Source organism: Muntiacus reevesi, chromosome 4, assembly GCF_963930625.1.
Source record: "Muntiacus reevesi chromosome 4, mMunRee1.1, whole genome shotgun sequence".
Taxonomy (NCBI): domain Eukaryota; kingdom Metazoa; phylum Chordata; class Mammalia; order Artiodactyla; family Cervidae; genus Muntiacus; species Muntiacus reevesi.
The window spans coordinates 69,877,718-69,896,466 of record NC_089252.1 but is presented as its reverse complement, the minus strand read 5'-3'; the positions used below and the strand labels follow the sequence as shown (position 1 = coordinate 69,896,466).

The window sequence follows — 18,749 nt, the reverse complement described above, 5'->3', positions numbered from 1 at the left end:
ACTGATGTTGAAGCTGAAGCTCCAATCCTTTGGCCACCTGATACGAAAAGACCCCGATGGTGGGAGGGATTGGGAGCAGGAGGAGAAGGGGACGACAGAGGATGAGATGGCTGGATGGCATCACCAACTCGATGGACAAGAGTTTGAGTAAACTCTGGGAGTTGGTGATGGACAGGGAGGCCTGGCGTGCTGCGATTCATGGGGTGCAAAGGGTCGGACATGACTGAGCAACTGAACTGAAATGAACTGAATGGAAACTCTCTTCCCTGGGAGATTACCTAATGCCTTCTCTCCCCTCTGCTGAATCCTGGGGCCACAGGTTGACTGATATAGAGTAAAGCAGTACTTTACTTAAAACTCAACATTCAAAAAATGAAGATCATAGCATCCAGTCTAGTCACGTGATGGCAAGTAGATGTGGAAACAATGGAAGCAGAGACAAACTTTATTTTCTTGGGCTCCAAAATCACTGCAGATGGTGATTGCAGCCATGAAATTAAAAGACACTTGCTCCTTGGAAGAAAAGCTATGACAAACCTAGACAGCATATTAAAAAGCAGAGACATTACTTTGCCAACAAAGGTCCATCTAGTCAAGGCTATGGTTTTTCCAGTAGTCATGTATGGATGTGAGAGTTGGACTATAGAGAAAGCTGAGTGCCGAAGAATTGATACTTTTGAACTGTGGTGTTGAGAAGATTCTTGTGAGTCCCTTGGACTGCAAGGAGATCCAACGAGTCCATCCTAAAGGAAATCAGTCCTGGGTGTTCATTGGAAGGACTGATGTTGAAGCTGAAACTCCAATCCTTTGGCCACCTGATGCAAAGAGCTGACTCATTTGCAAAGACCCTGATGCTGGGCAAGATTGAGGGCAGGAGGAGAAGGGGACAACAGAGGATGAGATGGTTGGATGGCATCACCGACTCAGTGGACATGGGTTTGGGTAAACTCAAGGAGTTGGTGATAGACAAGGAGGCCTGGCGTGCTGCAGTCATTGGGGTTGGAAAGAGTCGGACGCGACTGAACCGAACTGAACCGATGCGAAGAGCCAACTCATTAGAAAAGACCCTGATGCTGGGAGAGACAGAAGACAGGAGGAGAAGGGGATGACAGAGAACAAGATGGTTGGATGGCATCACCGACTCAATGGACATGAGTTTGAGCAAGTTAGGGAGATGGTGAAGGGAAGCCTGGCGTGCTGCAGTTGATGGGGGTCACAAAGAGTCAGTCATGACTGAGTGACTGAACAACAACAGAAGCTGTACTGGCCTACTGCTTTAAAGCCAGGATACCCCTGTTTGGGCGTCCCAGGTGGCTCAGCAGTAAAGAATCTGCCTGCTAACGCAGGAGACACAAGTTCAGTCTCTGGGTCGGGAAGATCCCCTGGAGAAGGAAATGGCAACTTGCTCCAGTATCTCACCTAGAAAATCCCATGGACAGAGGAGCTTGGCGGCCTATAGTCCATGGGGGTGCAGAAGAGTCGGGCACAACTTGGAGACTAAATAGCAACAACAAAACCCCACGGTGTTGTGTGTGCCCCAGAGCCCCGCTGTGGATCAGGCAAAACCGCCGGAGATTACATTCCTGATCAGCCTCATCCTGTCCTATGCTGCGTTCCTTGTGCTTTCTAGGTTTCTCTTGAGTGCGTGCCCTCTGTAAATTACATGCTTCTGATCCTCATGCTTTCTTTTAGAGACCTCAACTTAAGATGAAGGAGACAGGGAAAAAAATAATCTCAATACATTCTGAAGCTACAGCCACTTTATATGTTGGAAGTCAGCTGCTTCAAAGTTGAATTTATATGATGTGACGATTTTGACCACTGGGAATGAGGTCAAAGTTACTCTCCCCTTCAACCTCTATCTGCTCCACAGCTGCTGTCAGAGCCTGGGAAACCAAGGGCACGGGCGCCAGAAATGAGATTCAGGCTCTTAGTGCAACTGTCCAACCAGGTTGTGGACAAACTTACAAGAGAAGGTCCAATTAAGAACCAGAAAGTGTCCAGCCATGGAGATAGAGGGCTTGGCATATTGCTCATGGCCCCTGACAGACAAGTTTAAAATATCTCCCACCTTCAACCCCATGATTTATTATAAATTAGAGTATCAAGCTTTCAACTTCCTATTGTCTGCCCAAGTCACCCTATAGGCAGTCTATAAATGGAATTTTGCCAAAATAATTCTAACCACAAGAACAAACAAACAAATCACATGTAAAACTATGTACACTGCTTTCTCAGCCAAATTCATAAAATTCATGAAATTCTAGAACACTTGGGTTATCAGAACCAGATTGAAGTTATTCTTTCTGGAAAAGAGGCCATTCAGTGGTTGAGAATCTGCCCATTTGAGAGGCCTTCTGTGGGTTGAGCTGTGGTCTGACATGAAGCCTCCTAATTGTACACCATGTTCTCGCTTGTGTTCACTGGAAGAACCATAAACTGCAAGCTTTAATTTTGCAAGTTGCATTTTTTTTCTTTTGTTCTTTTTTTTTCCCCCATACAACATATTCATGAAACATTTATTTTGATCAGTTTACTTCCAGGCTATATACTTGGGGAGAACAGACAGAGCTCAGGATAGCAACCAGAAAAACATCACTCCATAGAAACTGACAGTAATGAGACCTTCTATTTCGGAATTAATCTTTTCAAATGTTACTGGAAGGTCAGATCCACTGGGGATGATCAGCAACAAATTGATGAATACATGAAAGATCCAGTACAAATGGATTAATGAAAAAAATGGATACCAGCAACTTGAGCTTAATCAAGTTTTCTTTTTAACAAGAATTAAGAAATATTAAACTTATTTGGAATTCAGCAAGTGACTTATAGAAAATACAGCTAAGAACCAGAAGATGTAAGCAAAAAGTCTGATGAACCAATCACTGCTGCTGCTGTTGCTGCTACGTCACTTCAGTCGTGTCCGACTCTGTGCGACCCCATAGACGGCAGCCCACCAGGCTCCCCCACCCCTGGGATTCTCCAGGCAAGAACACTGGAGTGGGTTGCCATTTCCTTCTCCAATGCATGAAAGTGAAAAGTGAAAGTGAAGTCGCTCAGTAGTCTTCGAGACTCCATGGACTGCAGCCTACCAGGTTCCTCCATCCATGGGATTTTCCAGGCCAGAGTACTGGAGTGGGTTGCCGTTGCCAATCACTAGGTAAAGTCATTAAGTAAAATAAAAAACAAAATACTGAAACCCCCATGTCCTCTATTTACTTCCCTGATAGTCCACTGAGTGCAGTTTCTATTTTCTTTTAAGGAACATGAAATTCCCAACTAGTTTGATGATCTATTTTCCAGTATAAAAGCAAACGAGAAGAAGTATATTAGAAGATCCAAGTAGCCTGCACAGAAAAGGTGGTCTTTGTGTAGAAAGAGTTAGAAAGTTGTTAGATACAAAACTAGGAGAGCACAGCAAAATGGGAGTCATTAGTACAAGAAAAAATAAAAAAACTTCTCCTCTATGCAAAAAGTTCAATAGCTAGTGTTTAAAATGGTGAACCTGAATAATTAGGAAAAGGAAATTTTAAAAGTAATATAATTGCTTTGAAATTTACAAGGCATTTGCAACTCTGTTAGACTGAATGAAAATCCATGTGGCATATTCTGCTTTTGAACACACAGAGATGTGAACCAGATTATAGAAAGAGTTGCAAGCAAAATTCTCAATAGGAAAATGCCTGGAACATGAAAGGACATGTTCTCTGTTATCAGGAAGGGTTGACCCCCACAGAACGACTCCTTTCCTGAGCATCTTTGCCTGAAAAGTTTTGTCCGTACATTTTTACAATTGGAAAGATAGTGCAATCATTGTGCAAAGTCTTGCGAGTGGCCACAGAAGTGGGTGGCAAGGTGGGAGAGACCGGAAGATGAGATCTTAGGAGGAGAAAAGTTTAAGGACTGAATAAGTCAGGATATCTGGAAGGCTCATCTGCAGAGTATGGAAACCATACAAGTGTATGACAGAGGTAGGGCTGGAATGAGGGAGAGTGAGCCTGGCGCACAGAGAGATCTTTTCAGGTTGGTAGGTGACTGCTGATGTCAGCAGCGGGTAGAGGAGCCTAAGGGTGTGGATTTTAAGCTATACATTTTAGAGGAGGAGAGACACGATTCTGGAAACAGTAGGGAGGTTGCCTCCCCAACAACCAAGCCTGATGGATGAAGGAGAAAAGAGTCACAATTTGAGAGGCTGCAGGGGAAGGACCGGGCATCAGAGCCAGAAGTGAGGGATGCTTCAGAGAAGCTGAGGAGAGAGGATTTGCTGAAGAGTCGATTCCAGAGGGTAGAGTGGAGGCACTGCCCACTGAGGAGGGTGGCAGGCAGAGCTGATGATGTGCAGATCTGCGTGGAGATTAAACTGTGAGAAAGGAAGGGGGCCCTGCCGCCCCGTGCTCTTCTGATGATTGACGTCCCAGGGGAACGGGTATTATGGGAATCTTTTCCAAGGTCTCCAAGTGACCTGGTTCTGATAAAACTGAGAGTGTTGGAGATGAAGGGAGAGAATGTGAGGATCTTGCCAGGGCACATGGAACTCTAGGACCTCTTTTCACTGCTCTCTCTCATGTCAGTTCGGAGGGCAAGGGAATAGGAGCGTCTTGGGAGCCCGGCGTGTTCTGGATCCCTCCTCTTATTCCTTCTCTTGTGCCTGACCTCCGTCCTTCATGCTGTGGTCACAACTGCTCCCAGATCTGAGGAACACACTGATTGACACTTCAGCTATGGCGGCCCTTAGGAACAGACAGTGTCCAAGTTTCATTTTCAGATAAATGAAGCACCCTCTAGGGGCTGACAGACATCTTGTCTCCTGTCCACTTGCTTTCAAAAACCTCCCTACTCAGGCCCTCGGGGGGTCATCAAGGATGAGTTTTGGTTTCAACCTGGCTGACTCACCCCACGGATGATGCTCGTCTCTGGATGAGAACACAGGAAGAACACACAAGAAGTGAGCTGGCATCTGAGCTGAGAATGATAAGTTTAGTTGAGAGTATGCTGAATTTAAAATATATGGAGATCAAGACAGGCTGTTGAAAAGGCAGTTGAATATGCTGGTCTGAAGCTCACAAGAGTGACTTCTGAATTGTGGTGGGCTTCAGATTTGGGAGTTATTACTTGGGAGATGTAATAGAAGAACAGGTAAGACGTTCCAGAAAGATCCAGAGAGATTGTCCAAAGTGAGAAGGGCTGAGGGCAGAGAATAGAATATTGGGGAGGACTAACTCTTGAATGATGGGTGGAGGAAGATGCGAGAACCAATAGGACTAGAGAGGAACTGTTACAGCAGTTGGAAGGGAATCAAAGGAGAAAGGTATACCTAAGAAAGGAGCAAAGACGAAACACCTTTTCTCTAGATAAGGAGGAAATGTAAGGACTGATATTTGACTTTTCTGATTCCAGATCCAGATCTAAGGGACCAATGTTATATGAACACAGAGAACCACCAAAAGAGGGTTTTCAGGAGATAGGAACACATAGGGAGCCTGCTAGAAACTGAGTGAGAATGAAATGAAATTGAAGGAAGGTGCCAGGGTGGTCCTATAATAATTAATCCAGAGATGTTCTGACGATTTAAGTGAAATAATTTGCTGGCAAAATACAAGTTACCACCACTGATTCATGTCAATTTAGAAAAAAGACAACAGAATAAAAAATATAAAAATGTCTTCAAAATTTATTTTAAAATAGGTGCTAGGTTTAGACATGGCTTCCCATGGTAGCTCAGTCAGTAAAGCATCTGCCTGCAATGCAGGAGGTCTGGGTTCAATTCCTGGGTTGGAAGTTTCCCTGGAGAAGGAAATGGCAACCCACTCCAGTATTCTAGACTGGAGAATTTCATGGACAAAGGAGCCTGGCAGGCTACAGTTCATCAGATCACAAGAGTTGGACACGACTTAGTGCCATCTTTCTTAGGTTTAGGTATGTTTCATTTTTTCTTTTTTCAAACATTCAAAGTGGAGATCTAGGCTCTATAAACTGTTTCACAGGGGAAAAAGACAAAAAGAACGAGACAAAAATATCCATGTATATCTTCCCAATAAATTTTTAAAACTTGGCATATCCTTAAAAATAAAGTCTGACCAGAGGACACAAAATGACAGTTAAAGAACAATCTTTCTTATGTATATAGATATAAAAATAATAAAGTATTGGCAATCAAAACTTAGCAGTTTATTAAAAGAAAATCCCCATGGTCAAGTGGGACAGTTTCCAGGAATGTAAGAAGAGTTTAATTTAGGCTATCTATTAATATAATCCATCACATAAAGAGGCCAAAGGACAAAAAAAATCACATGATTACCTTGATTCTTGCCAAAAAGTCATTTGAAACAATTCCACGTCCATTCCTAGTGGAAATTCTTAGTAAGCTAAGAAGATTACCCAAATTTAACATAAGAAACACTGACTCAGTTTAATCACAAATAGAGTGGGAAGTCTGGAATTCATGTAGAAGAAAGACTTAAAGAATGATTTAGTTGGAAATGGATTTGTTTTTAAAGTTAAAGTTGCAAATTACCACCTAATGTTTCTCAGGCTGAATGTGTAAATTTGCAGTGGCTTGCAGAGTAACTTCAGAGTCAATCTACTAAGAGCACCCCTTAGCACCAACACTGTACAGTATACACCTACACAATGGACACTCACAGCAAAACTTTGGCAGCAAAGTTAGTTAGGTACTCGTTCAATACCTCCACTAATATTTACCATATTTTCAGGTATCTAATGAAATAATACGGTGTCCCTACCTAGCCTATTCCCCCACCTGCTAAAAGAGAGAATTATAGTTAGAGAGGCAAAATTATTATAGATTTTATGATAACCAAATAATAACAGCTAACATTGCCTTACTCTGTGCCACGCGCTGTGTTAGGCACTTGGGATACACCATTAACCTAAGCCTACTGACAGTGCTACAGAAGGGCATTATTGTGCTCACTGTACAGCAAGGACAGAGAGGCTCAGGGAAGTGAAGGTCAGGGAAGCTTGGCAGGCAGCATCTCAAAGCCTCACAGTGAGAGTAGAACACAGCTGCTTCTGACTCCAGAGGGCACACTCTGAATCAGTAAGCAACACTCCACCTCCTTGTTAATGAATAAGAAATGGAATCTAAAAGATATTAGATGACAAAATTAATATAAAACTCGTATCAAACACCTAGGAAATAGCTAACAGAGGATCGGGCAAAAAGTACTTGAAGAAAATTCCTAAGCATTTGTGAGTGACATAAAAGACATTTCAATAACTATATATTATGTTCCTGGGTGATAAATCTTCATTATATGTAAAGATTTCACTGAAATGATCTTAAAAATTTCATGCAATTACTCTCAAAATATTATATTTATAACTGCATGGAAAATCAAAAAGGTGAGTACAGCTAAAGAAATAAATAAAATTGATAAAATTGTATTATCAATTATCAGTATTATATAAAACTACATTAAAACATTATTGCAATGTCAAAGTACAGCATAGTAATAAATGCACAATCATTAGACTATAACAGATGATTACAAAAAAGAATCTAGTACATATTATCATTTATTATGTAATAGATGTAACACTTCAAATCAGTGAAAAAATGAACTGTTCAACAAATAGTTTTAGAAATACTCATTCAGGAAAAAATTAAAAGCTCTTCCTTACCACATAGTAACAAATTCCAGATGGATTAAAGTGATGAAAGTAAAAAGTATGTAATAAGGAGCTAGAGAAACATATAGTTTAATATTTACTTGTTGCCAGGTGTAGAAGACCTTTCTAAATATAGATGGAGGAAAGAAGCCATAGCTAAATAAATTTGAGACATTTAACAACATAAAAAGCAAAATCTGCTATGTTGAAAATGCAATAAAATTGAAATTTCAATCTGGGAAAATGTTAACGTATATGAAAGATCATGATTTCAGTATTTATAAAATTTTTTTGAAAATTAATAGGAAATAAGTGCTCTATTAAAACAGACAAGGACAAGAATATAAAATTTGTAAAAGAAAAAATATAAAAATAAGTATTCTAGTGAATAACTTTAATAAAATCATAAAAAATTTCAATATATCACCGCCCTTCAAATTTACTAATAAAAGGCTATGAATAACAAAAATTACTAACAAAAAAGGAAAAACAACTCAACTAAAAATGGGCAAAGGCCTTGAATAGACGTTTCTCCAAAGAAGATGACCAACAGTACACAGATCACCAACATGAAATGATGTTTAACAACACTAATCATTAGGGAAATGCAAATGAAAACGACAATGAGATAGCATCTCATACCTATTTTGGGTTAAAAAAAAACAACCAGAAAATAACTAGTGTTGGTGAGATGTAGAGAAACTGGAATCCTGTTCATTCCAGGTGGAAATCTAAAATGGTACAGCCATCTTTGAGAACAGAATGGTGATTCCTCAAAAAATTAAAGATAGAGTTACCATGTAATCCAGCAGTCTCACTTCTGGTTATATACCTAAAAGAAATGAAAGCAGGGACTTGAACAGATAATTGTACACCTGAGTTCATAGCAGCATTATTCACAATAGTTCACTGATGGATGAGTAGATAAAGAAAATGTGTTATATATACACAACAGAACATTACTCAGTCTTAAAAAAGGACATTCTGACTTATACCACAATACAGATGGACCTAGAAGATTTATGCTAAGTGAGATAAGCCAATTACAAAGGGAAAAATATTATATGATTCATCATAGATGAGGTACCTAGAATAGTCACATTCATAGAATATCAGAGAGCAGAATAGTGGTTGCCAGGAGATAAAGGGAGGAGGAGACAGGGAATAACTGTTTAATGGGTACAGAGCGTCAGTTTGGGCCGGTAAAAAGTTCTAAAGATGGTGATAGTCACACAACATATGAATGTATTTAATGCCACATAAAATTACATTTCATATGTAACCATTTAAAAATTGGTAAGAAGGCAAATTTTATGTTATGCATATTTTAACTCAAATAAAAAATATCTTTGGAAGATTGAATTTTACTGCCTACATAGACAGAAGATTTGAAAAGAAAGAATGAACAAGAAACAAATCTCTCACCAAATCAGGTCAGGTCAATGAGAAAGAAATCTTAGTACAGACATAAGGTGGACAACAAACAAACAATTATTCCCTGGGAATCATAATCATGGATCTGCCTTCACACAGATTTGAAGTTTAAATTTATGCAACACAACTTGGTTTGAGAATCCCTCAAATGAAGAAAAGTAGCATAGAACTAGGTTCTCAGGTAATGATGCCCTGGGGCACTTGATGGAAGCAATCTCTGTGCAGTGGGCACTATTATTGGAAGAACTAATAGTAGGAGGATGTCTGTTCTCTCCAAATGGATGGGTAGATTTAATGCAACCCCAACCAATATCCAAGCAGGTGTTTTGGTGGAAACTGATTAGCTGATTCTAAAATGTATTAATACATGGAAATGTCAGGGGCCCCAAAAACCAAAACAGTTTTGAAAAAGCAGAGCAAAGCTAGAAGGCTTATTCTGCCAGATACCAAGACTTTTTAATAAGGTCATTATATTTAAGTCAGTGCCGTACTTGTACAAGGACAGACAAATAGATCAATGAGGCAGAACAGCCATCTCTACATAAATCAAAATACAGCCATCTGATTTACGGCAGAGGTGGCAGTGCAGTGTCATAATGTATCTTGACCCCTACCTCACACCTTAGCAACTTCAAAAGGATTATAGACTTTTGTGTGAAAGGCTAAGCAATAGCATTCCTAAGAAATTATATAAGAGAATACCTTCATGCCTTTGGGGTAGGCAAAGGTTCCAAGTTAAAGTGAAAGTGAAGTTGCTCAGTCGTGTCCGACTCTTTGCGACCCCATGGACTGGAGTCTACCAGGCTTCTCTATCCATGGGTTCCAAAGGGGAACACAAAAAGCAGGTAAGCAAGAAACTGAAAGAACTGACCTCATTGAAGAAGAGTTTCTGGGACTTTCCTGGTGGTCCAGTGGTTAAGAATCTGCCTCACAATGCAGGGGATGTGAATTCAATCCCTGGTCAGGGAACTAAAGTCCCACATGCTGTGGAGCGACTAAGCCCGAGAACCACAAGTAGAGAGTCAGTGTGCTGCAACGATCCTGAATGGTGCAGTGAGGATCCCTAGAGTTGCAACTCAACCAAAACTCGACACAGTCAAATAAATAAACAAATAAATAAGATATAAAAAAATAATAAAGAAAAGAGATAAGCCACAGGATGGGAAGAGATACCTACAACATATTTATCTCTAAAAGTACTTGGATCTAGAATATGTAAAGAATTCCTTCCAATTAAAAAATGACATATAGCCTAATAAGAAAATAGACAAAAGATTTGAGTAACTGCTTCATAAGAGGACATTCAAGTGCCCCAATGTATTAAAAATGCTTAGCTCACTAGTCATTGGGGACATTCAGGTTAAAACCATGAACACCACCACTAATCACCTATGAGAACGGCTGAACTGAGAAATACAGACAATAGCAAATGTTGGTGGGATTAGGATCAGATGGAACTCCTCTTCATTGTTGCTGAGATTAGGAATTGGCACAGACACTGTGGAAAGTTGATAGTATCTACTATCAATTTAGACATATCCTACAGCCCAAGCAATGTTGCTCCTAGGTATACACTTAAAAATAAAAGTGCCACAAGGAATATGTGTAAGAATGGTCAAAGCAGTACACGTCCTAGCAGACAAAACCAAGTAGCAATCCAAATTCCACCATCAATAGAACAGTTAAATAGTGGTCTATTTATATAGTGGAATGCTATACAGCAATGAAAATGGAAAACTATTGCTACATGTGATAGCATAGATGAATCTCACAACATAATGCTAAGTGAAAGAAACCAGACATAAAAGAGTACACTTTGTATGATTCCACTTATATATATAAAGTTCAAAAATAAGGAAGATTAATTTACACTGTGAGAAATCAAAAATTTATTTACTTTTGGGGAGCTAGTGACAAAAAAGGGTACGAGAGAGATTCCTGGGCACTGATAACATTCTATTTTTTTATTTTTGTGTTGGTTACATACAAATCAGTAATTTATTTTCTGAAAATTCATTAATCTGTAATCTTATCATGTGCACACCTTTTGGTATGATGTCATTCTTCACTAAAAAGTTTACAAGAAAAAAAGGTATGATATATCTTTCTAGAGAGCACTGTGTCAGTGAGAATAAAAGATCTTTGAAGTGTTTATTACCAGACCTAGTAATTCCATTTCCCATGACACTAATCAGAAATGTATTCCAATGCTGAGGTATCAGGATGCCCATTTCAATATTTTTTAAAGCATGAAAGCTAGGAATCTAAACTATAATTAGAAGAGACTGATGAAATAGATACGGTACAGCAATGAAATGTACCATCTTTAATACTTAATCAGAGAGTAGAAGAAAACTATGTACAACATTATGTAGAAGAAAAAATATAACATGTGTCTATGTATGTGTGCATGCGTGCTAGGTCGCTTCAGTAGTGTCAGACTCTTTGCGACCCCATGGCCTGTAGCCCGCCAGGCTCCTCTGTCCATGATTCTCCAGGCAAGAATACTGGAGGGGTTTGCCATGACCTCCTCCAGGGGATCTTCCTGAGCCAGGAATCAAACCTGCATGTCCTGCAACCCCCGCATTGCAGGTGGATTATTTACTGCTGAGCCACCAGGGAAGCCACCATTTCAACTTTGTTTCAAGAATGTGTGTGGGAGTGTGTGTATAAAGAAACACAGCAAAAACTGAACAGTTCTTATGTCTAGGTCTGTGCTTAGTCACTCAGTCATATCAGACTCTTTGTGACCCCATGGCCTGTAGCCCGCCAGGCTACTCTGTCCATGGGGATTCTCCAGGCAAGAATACTGGAGGGGGTTGCCATGCCCTCCTCCAGGGAATCTTCCTAACCTAGGGATCCAACCCAGGTCCCCTGCATTGCAGGTGGATTCTTTACCGTCTGAGCCGCCAGGGAAGCCCAAGAATACTGGAGTGGGTAGCCTGTCCCTTTTCCAGGGGATCTATCCAGGAACTGAATCAAGTCTCCTGCACTGCAGCTGGGTTCTTTACCATCTGAGCCACCAGGGAAGTCCCTGTCTAGGTCATCATGTGATAAATGCATTTTTATATTTTCTCTGCTTTCCAGTTTTCTACATTTAGAACTTATTACTTTTACAATCATGAAAATAATATGGACATAGTCAACACCATAAATCTAGCTACATCTGAACAACACTTGGATTGTTTGACAGAAGGGAGGAAACAGTAGATTACCTTTGCCAGAGCCATCATTTGGATTAAAGTATAAATGGGAAGTGAAGAAGAAGAGAAAGAAAATACAAATGGTTCCTTCAAGTATCTTGGTTGGAAGGGAAAAAAATCCTGCTTTCTTTGACCTTCTATAGTTTTTTTAGTCTAGACAAGTGTTTCTTAAATTTGGCTGTACAAGGAAGCTTTATAAAAATACTGATTCCTGGGACCTTCACTCACAGATTTCCATTTGGAAGGTCTAGCCTATGTTCTGGAACTCACCAGGGGATTTGAATGCAAGGCCAGGGTTCCATTTTCTTTCATCTTCCCCGCTGAGTAGAAGTTAGAAGTTAAATTCCTATCAATAATAGCTTCATATGTGTGTAATGGGTTAGCTGGCCACAAAGCAGGCAATACATACAGTTTCTGATTAATGGACAGAGAAACTTTTCTGGGAGATGCCGGGCACATCTTCATTGTTAGGGACTGCTTCTTGCTAGCTTAGAGGGTCATCCAGGTTCAGAGAGAACCATTCTGGAATGAGGGGACACTTTGGTCCATGGCTCCAGTGGGACCCTAGGTGGCTTATATCAACCTTTTAAAATCAAAGTCACTTGCCAGGGAGTCTATGGCTTAGCTCCTTGGGGATGCAACACAGCTAAGATGAAATCTCACTGGAGTCAGCAGTATAACTGAAAGTGCAGAGGGAGGAAAATTCAGTTATACTATAAGAATGTCAGTTTTGATTACTGAAATTTTCCCAATGATGAAATCTGCTGTTGGCCAGTGACAGAGTCATCTAATTTGAAGCGAGAAGAGAAAGCAAACAGTGCTTTATGCTTACAAAGGCTTTCAACATATTGGGTGTTTTACATATTCTCAGACCTTACCAAAAAAACCATGCCAATAGGGAATTAGCATCCTCCTTCTAGATTTCAGGAAGCTGAGACTCAGAGAGGTTAGGCAGCTTCCCCGCTGACACAAAGATGGCATGGATAAGAACAGACCTGAAAGCTTGTTTATTTGTCCTCAAAACCTATAATCCCTTCACATCATCAAAATGTGAGCTTGTGTTATATAAGTGATGGCAAAGGGAATCCATACCAAACTCCATGTGACACTCCAGTAAGACTTCTACATTGTCAATAAGTCAGTATAAAAAGAGACATTCACTGCAATAAAGGATGCTGAAACATGAAATTTTTCTTAGTATTCAATGATCTCTGTCAAACACTTAGACAATGAATTAGATTGTGGTCTTTCTGAGATAGTTAGTGGAAAGATAGAGGGGTGAGGTTCATTAGTGGCTTTGAAACTCTTTCAACTCAACTAATTTTATGAAAAAACAAAACCACATAAACTACTTTATAACTTGTGCTTACTGGAATTTACTCTGAGGAAACTGTGCTGGGGTATCTAAGGTCCTGGGCTTCCCTGGTAGCTTAGATGGCAAAGTATCTGCCTGTAATGCAGGAGACTCCAGTTCTATTCCTGGGTCAAGAAGATCCCCTTGAGAAGGGATAGGCTACCACTCCACTATTCCTGGGCTTTCCTGGTGGCTCAGATGGTAAAGAATCCGCCTGCAATGCAGGAGACCTGGGTTGGATCCCTGGGTTGGGAAGATTCCTTGGAGGAGGGCATGGCAACCCACTCCAGTATTCTTGCCTAGAGAGTCCTCATGGACAGAGGAGCCTGGTGGGCTACAGTCCATGGGGTCGCAAAGAGTAGGACACGACTGAGCGACTAAGAACAGCAGAGCATCCACGGCCCTAGCCAGGTTCTTAGGTGGGGTTATTGTCAGTAACTACCTTTGTGATCTTAGGCAACACACTGCCTCTCTCTGGGCCTCTATTTACTTGACAGAGGGAAAAAAGAGAGAGAATATTTAAATAAACTGGGAAAGCTATGAGCACTTTATTGATTTGATATAAACTATGGATCCCTTCCCTAGATGATGCACATATACACGTACATGAGCAATTTTGAAAGTTCTGGCTGTTCACAGGTATTCCAAAGACAATTTGTAGACCTCCAAAGACTATACTGACCCATGATTTAAAATACCTCCAGTGTGTGATAATAGGATTATAGTCATGTTTATGAAAAAAGCCCTTATTCTTTAGAGATACAACTGTAAATACGTATGAATGAAATGCTTTGGTATCTGGTGTGTGCCCACATGCTTGGTCACGTCTGACTCTTTGTGACCCCATGGACTGTAGCCCTCCAGGTTCCTCTGCCATGGGATTTTTCAGGTAAGAATACTAGATGGGTTGCCATGCCCCCCTCCAGGGGATCTTCTGAACCCAGGGATCAAACCCATGTCCCTTGCATCTCCTGCACTGGCAGGCGGATTCTTTTACCACCTGGGAAGACCCTTGATGTCTGGAATTTGTTTTAAAATGAATCAGTATGTGTAAGGAAGGGTGGAGGTACTGGTGGGGGTTACAGATGAATCAAAGATTGTCCATGAATTGATAACTGGTAGAACCAGGTGATTAGGTACATGATGGTTCTTCATAGTGTTTTCTCTGCTTGTGTGTGTTGAAGTTTTCCATGATAAAATAAATGTACACAATAAAATTATCCATTACTTAAAAAATACCCAGAGTAGATCATCTCCAGTGTTTCCTATTCTTATATTTGATTTAGCATTCCAAGGAATCTGCAGAGAAAATGGCATTCCAGAAACATTTTATGTGCTGAAGGCACTGAATCATTATCATTCTTCTCTAATGGCCCCTCTAGACTAAAGGGTTCATCGTGGTCAAGTTTTCCAGATGGTTCTGTGAAGTTCCATTTAATCACTTCCGTAAATATACTTCTGGGGAAAGAGTAGCAAAATCAAAGAAGCTGGAAAAGAGTTGGTCTTTAATCATTTCACGTCATAATGTGGCTCAATTTATTTTCAAGGATTTCTTGGGAAGAACAAAACACAGTTGCAAATGGCTTTTAGTGGCATAGAAAATACTTGGTTAGGATGTTAGGCGAAACAGTATAGAAGGTAATACAGGCCATGGGCATAAAAGACAGCAGCACGGTGGTCAAAAACTTGTTCTCCAGAGTCATGAGGCCCGGGTTCCTGTCATTGCTGTGTCAATCAACTCACTATACAATCAAGGGGAAGTCACCTACCCATTCTGAGCTTTCACTTCCTTATCCATAAAACAGAAATAACAGCACAATATCCCTCACAGGGTTATTATGAAGGGTCAAGTTGTGTCTGACACCCACCAAGCACCCAGTAGATGCTTACCATTGTTCTCTCAACTGGGTAAATATAAAAAAGCAATGAGAAAAGGCAAATATACAACCAAGACATTATCAGTAATTGCCTCTGGATTGTGACTAATGGGTGATTTTTTCCTTCTTTTTTTCAGGACTTTTCAAATTTCCACAAAGTAGTTGTTACTCTTATCAGGAGAGAAAAAAAGTTATTTTAAAATGTAGAGTGAAATCTAATAATCGAAACAAATGAGCAAATATAACCAAACAGAAACAGACTTGTAGATACAGAGAACAAACCAGTGGTTGCCAGAGGGGGAGGGAGGTGGGGTGAATGAGTCAAAGAGGTGAAGGGGATTAAGAGGTACAAGCTATTAGTTATGAAATAAGTAAGTCACAGGGTGCTATGTACAGCACAGGGAATACTGTCAATAACACTGAGTATGACGACTAACTTTGTATGATGACTTATCTAGAGAAACACTGGATCGCTATGTTGTATACTTGAAACTAATACAATACTGTAAGTCAATCAGACTTTAATAAAATAAAAGAAAAAATGAATTTCAAAAGTCCTTCTTGAGACAGGTTACTGTCCGGAAGTGCTGAACTATGCCTGTCCCACACGGTATTCTGACAAACAGATCATTTCAGAGGGGAGTAATATGGAATGACTAGCTGTCCACGTTCTCCTACCAGACACTCATTGTCAGATGGAAGATCCTTGTAAATGCCAATAAACCTTCAAATGTGGCGCTCCTGGTGCAGAATGAATAGAGCTTGCCTCCGTTCCTGTTTCTTGCCATCCTGCTGTTCCCTACCACACAGCCTCCACATCAGCAGTTTAGCCATTTTGAGAAGCATTGGCCCCTTGGAGAGTATCACAAGCACTATGCCAAAAAAATTCCACATTCAGGCACACTACTTTGCACTCAGTTTCCTGGGGTTCATGGACAACCCCCCATAGCCTGTCTCCACTGATCAAGAACACCTAAGCTATGACAGCAAATTTAGGAATATATAAATACACATAGAGAAAAACTGACGTGTTAAAGTCTGAAACCATAAGCCAGATAAATTGGTGGATAATGATAGGTATTACATATGTAGTCTTTGTTTTGCCAAAGAATTTACATTAGGGTATCTATAAATAGCAAGCCCATACAGTGTGTTTGAACCATGCTGCTATAAAATCAAATGCTAAGCCCCTTCCAGAACATATCTACTGCAGAGCAACAGGCCCAATTAAAAAAGCTGATTATTAGTTTCAGTCTTGAGTTTAGTTACATTCATTTCCAGTATTCTAGATCACCTGTGAAGTGCCCACTACCCCGTATCACTTAGGTGAATCAGGTCAATGACGCACAATGATAGAGAGCCAGTAACTTCTGATTGGAGGGGCAGTGGTCCGTGTGTGGGGGTTGTGAGACCCATTTGGAGTGAATTGTCATGGTGAGATGGATCCCATCTCCTTATCTCAGGAAGGAAAACAGTGAACAGGATTGAGTCCTTACACTGTACTGGGTGGGTGTTAGGTCATCTCTCTATGCTTCTCAATGATTCTGGAAGGTGGGGTTTTTGTCCCTGTTTATAGTTAAGTTTTAGAAAAGTTGACACACATGTTCCAGGTCAGACATTTGCCCCCAAAATAAAGATAACGCCAAGCTCTCTGTCTTGGATTAGCATCTTTGATGGTTAACTTTCAGAGGCTGGGATACTGTCCAGCCGGCAGGATCACTTAGGATAGGAGTCACTTAGCTATGCTTGTGAGCCTGCTGATTTGTCAATGGCTTCCAGGGATGGGTGTGACGGCAGAAAAGAAGAGTCTTCTTGGCCCCATCTGACCTGCTCTCCACACTGGCATCCTCCTCTCCTTCATTCCTCCACAAAAAACTGCCCCACATTCCAAAGACACCCAGGGAACCCACAAGGAGATCTGGAAAAAGAGCCAGGAGCCCTGCACTTAAAGAATCCATATAACTACAAACTCCATCTTATGGTTTTTACTCCCGACTGAGATGCCATTTGGCATCGCACAGCTAGCAGCCGCATTTTACTTGATCCTCTTCCAAGATTTCCAAACATGCGCCTGGCACCCGTGAACGTCTCAGAGTAAGTGTAACAGTGACAGAAGTGCCGCGGGGCTGGTTTTGTGTATGTCAGTGTAGCTCTCACAAAAGCAAGTTTAAGTTCGAGGATTAACTTCCACCGAGAGGAACATCAACTTTCTCGAGAAGGTAGCGTTTCCCTAATTTTTCTGAAATCAGTGGTATCTGAGGTTAGGGATGAGTTCGGTTAGCCTAAGGGTCTCAGGCCCTTGGGATACAGGCGAACCTTTGCTGGTTCGCAAATGCCCCAGCTTTTCTGGAGGAGTGTCCTGGGCTGTCTGTCCCTCAGCCTTCAGAAGCCGCTTAATAACCACACGCGCTTTAGGCACATGAAGGTTCAAGGCACAGAACAAGCACGCCACCACCACCCAGGAAAGCGATCCGAACCCGGAGCCACTGTGAACTGCGGGTGCTCGCAGAGTAGGAGCCCAGCGCAACGCCCCGGGGCCGTGCGGACAAGATGACTGGGTCCCCAGCGACGTGGTCCAGCATCGCTAGCAGCGAGTCCTGCCGGACATTCAAGTCTCAAGGGAGTACAGTCCTTGAGAAGAACTAGGGAAGCGTCTTAGCCTCCGGCGCCAGCGCCAGTGGGGAGGAAACGAAGGTGGACATAGAGGAAGAGGAGTGAGTTTGTGTCCTCTTGGGGCAAGCGTGCGCGGTACCTTGGATTCCTGACTGCCGGTGGATGCAGGAGAGGGCGGCTGCTCGGCGCTCGCCGTCTCCTTGGGCAGCCCGTCCACGCCGTCCTCGCGGGCGCCGCTCGGGGGGATCATCGTGGCGGCGCGGGAACGGTGTTGGGCTCCCGGAGGAACAGCGAGGCTCGCCTCCCTCCGGAGCGCCCTCCCCGCCGCGCGCAGGCTCGCTCAGCTTCTGAGGCCGGGGACTCCCATCCTCGCCGAGGCGCCGCCGCGCCCTCCTCCGGCCTCGCCCCCGCCCCGGCCCTGCCCACCTCCCCGGCACCCGCCCGGGCTCGGGGAGAGCGCGCCCGTCCCGCCGCGCCCGCGGCCACCTCGGCGACGACCGCACAGTCGTGACTGCCGCTCGGCCGCGGGCGAGTGGGCTCCCGCTGACCCGCTCGCCGGAGGAGGGTGGGTGGGGGCGGGTGGCTCCGGGGCGGGGCTGCGCGGGCCCCGGCTGGGAACCGGAGGGGGCCGCG

The 18,749-nt window shown here is 42.2% G+C and overlaps 1 protein-coding gene across 2 annotated transcripts in view; it reads right to left on the bottom strand.

Annotated features, from left to right (window-relative positions):
• STAC (SH3 and cysteine rich domain) overlaps positions 1-18,506 on the bottom strand; it is a 113,798-nt gene extending 95,292 nt beyond the window's left edge. For both annotated transcript variants that reach the window (XM_065932970.1, XM_065932969.1), the window contains exon 1: positions 18,256-18,506. In XM_065932970.1, coding sequence (XP_065789042.1) covers positions 18,256-18,366 — 111 coding nt within the window. In that variant the 5' untranslated portion in view covers positions 18,367-18,506. The remainder of the gene's footprint in view (positions 1-18,255) is intronic.
• Between the last annotated feature and the right edge of the window lie 243 nt (positions 18,507-18,749).